The 2672-nt window shown below is 40.1% G+C and overlaps 1 protein-coding gene across 3 annotated transcripts in view; it reads right to left on the bottom strand.

Annotated features, from left to right (window-relative positions):
- LOC103369541 (RING finger protein 145) overlaps positions 1-2672 on the bottom strand; it is a 22167-nt gene that overhangs the window by 4023 nt on the left and 15472 nt on the right. For all 3 annotated transcript variants that reach the window (XM_008298284.1, XM_008298283.1, XM_008298282.1), the window contains 3 exons: positions 2069-2251; positions 1822-1969; positions 75-431 (listed from right to left, as the gene is read on the bottom strand). In XM_008298284.1, the coding sequence (XP_008296506.1) occupies positions 75-431; positions 1822-1969; positions 2069-2251 (688 nt within the window). The remainder of the gene's footprint in view (positions 1-74; positions 432-1821; positions 1970-2068; positions 2252-2672) is intronic.

Here is a 2672-nt window from a genome sequence, read left to right as displayed (position 1 = left end):
CCTGCCTCTGCTACTTTGTGCAAACGCTCCACGATCTTGAACCTCATGTGTTGCGGTGACCTGCTGCGACTGACCTGGAAACAGATGGAGCAGACGTCGTTGTGCTGCTGCAGCTGCTGAGCCGTGGCTCTGGGCAGGGAGTTGATCTTCTTCGCCGCTTCCTGCCGGAGCAGGAAGCTCCTCCAGCCCGACTGAGCTCGGAGCCAAACGTTGAAGTACGAGTGGATGATGATGACGGAGGCGCCCATCCAGCTCCACTCGCCGAACAGCGACTCCCAGGTGCCGTACGCCACCACGCACAGCGCCACCACGAACTCCAGCACCCGGCTGACGGCGTTCACCCAGTAGATCACTTCGTCCAGGCTCTCGATGGGGTCGCTGCGAAACAGCTCCACCATAAAGAGGGAGTAGATCAGCATCGTGCCTGTAACCTGGAAAAAAACATCAGTGTTTCTTAGAACATTAAAAATGCTCAACAGTAGAAAAAAAATGTTATGATAGCAGCTGGATTTAGCCAATTTATGCCTGTCATGGACTTGAAAAATGAATCACAAACATGATTCTGTTCGTACAATAGATCCACACTGGTTTGTAAAACGCACAAGCAGTTTTTAATAGAATATAGCAGCTTAGGTCGTATCACCATGTCAGTGTTTATTCCACAGCGAGCAAACATAGCACAGGGTTTCTAGACAATTAAGAACTTCCCACCATGTTTGGAATCTTTTCCTACTGTTTCTCCTCTAAACAAGCATGTTTTTTGCACATTTTTTGTTATTATTCTACCATATTATTGATTAATACTTAAGAAATATAACAGTTTTTAAAGCCAACATATTGTTAACTGAATATATCCTTTTCCTGAGACATTTATCCAACAATGCAGATGAAGAGGACTCACATTTTGCTATTCAAATGCTGTGAAAAAACAAACAAACAAAAAAAAGACCAACGTATAAAGCTGAATCTCACTGGAACAGTTTCAAGAACGTACAGCAAAAAAGCATTTAAAGATGTTTATAAAGACAGACCAGAAAAATAAGTGTGTAAAACTGATTTCCTTCTATTTTTTTAGGCTATTTTACCTGTTAATCTATTTAAATTGTTTTAATGTTTTGTATAAGTGTGAGTTTGATGTAATTGTAGTTGTCGTTTTATTTATTTATTTATTTTTTTAAACTTTATTGCTTATTATATGAGTGTGAACACTCGAGAGCGAGGACATTTTATTGTAAATATGGACCCCAGGAAAAGTTTTGGGATCACAATAAACTAAAAGAAACACACATTTTTGTAATTATATTTCAATTTATTGCTATTTCAGACATTTAATGCATAAAAATGTGACAAAATTTCTAAAAAAATAGTGCAAATTAATTATGTGAGGTGCACCGCATCTGCCGCAGTGCCGTTTAAAAAAAGAATATGACCACTGAGGGGCGCCACAGTGAGGAATTTTCCAGTCCAACATTGGGAAAGGAAGCAAAACTTCCTACAACTGGACCCCAACAGCATGTTTATATGAAGTAGTTATGTGAAAATGAATATCTTTTACAGAATGAAATACAATCCAATGAGGTGTTTTTTCAACTGGTTAAAATGGATGCAAATTAAACTGCAGTCAGTGATCTTGTATTTCATTTTCTGCTAAATCTGAACTGTGTTTTAATAGCGGCCGCAATTATATTCAAGGTTTTTCAGTCACAGAACTTTTGTAGCTTCAAATCCTTTCTGATTCTGATCAACACATGTACTGCTAAGAAGTGTACAGCTTAATCTTTTCCACATTCCAAAAACAGACAAACACTGAAGTCTCTTTACCTGAAGGGAGGTCAGCATGCAGCTGGACACCAGTATCAGCAGCCAGAAGTCCATGTGGAAGAACTGGGAGATTTTATAAGCCATAAACACTGGGAACACCAGCAGAAGCAGACACATGCTGAGGCCGCGGAAATGTTTCCACAGACTCCTGGAAGCGCAGAACAAACAGAAAGGAATGACAAATTATGTACTTTTAAGTCACTCACATTTTGCATGGAGAGATAAAAGTGAGCGCTGCTGCCGTTACCTGTTGCGCGACGCACCCAGAGCCAGAATAACTGGGTCTGTTATTTCTATCATTGACTGCAGGGTTGAAGTCACCACGATGAAGAGGATGATGCTGAGGAGGAAGGTGCGCTGTAGTGCCTGCATATCTAACAGGCCGGTCTGAAGGGCGAGCAGCAGCAGAGTGACGCCTTCGGTCACTCCTCTGAGAACAAAAAGGAGTTCAAGTTACACCAAAATGCAAGAGAGTTACAGCTTTGACTCTAGGCTTGAACCGTACACAAGTATTTTTATTTGTTTTTTGGAAAATAACACATAAATGAAGTATAAATCAGTACAAACAAGACTCTCTTCATGTCACCCAGACACATTAAATAAAAAGGATAGTGAATTAACATTTAAAGTCTAGACAATATCAATTTCTTCTACATAAAATCTGTGCAATATCACTGTTTTTTGAATATACAGATATGTGCAATGTCGTTATTTTCCACATCCAGAGGATTCTGTGCAATATCTACATGAGGGATGTGTGGAATGGAATGAAGACTATCACTGGCTTCAAATTAAAGGCGGATCAGACTGATGGAGGTCTGGACAGAGCTAACGAACTGAACATGTTCTTC

This window comes from Stegastes partitus, unplaced genomic scaffold, assembly GCF_000690725.1.
Source record: "Stegastes partitus isolate 25-593 unplaced genomic scaffold, Stegastes_partitus-1.0.2 Scaffold1301, whole genome shotgun sequence".
Taxonomy (NCBI): domain Eukaryota; kingdom Metazoa; phylum Chordata; class Actinopteri; family Pomacentridae; genus Stegastes; species Stegastes partitus.
Note: the sequence above shows the minus strand (reverse complement) of the source record. Positions and strands in the feature narration are given on the sequence as shown.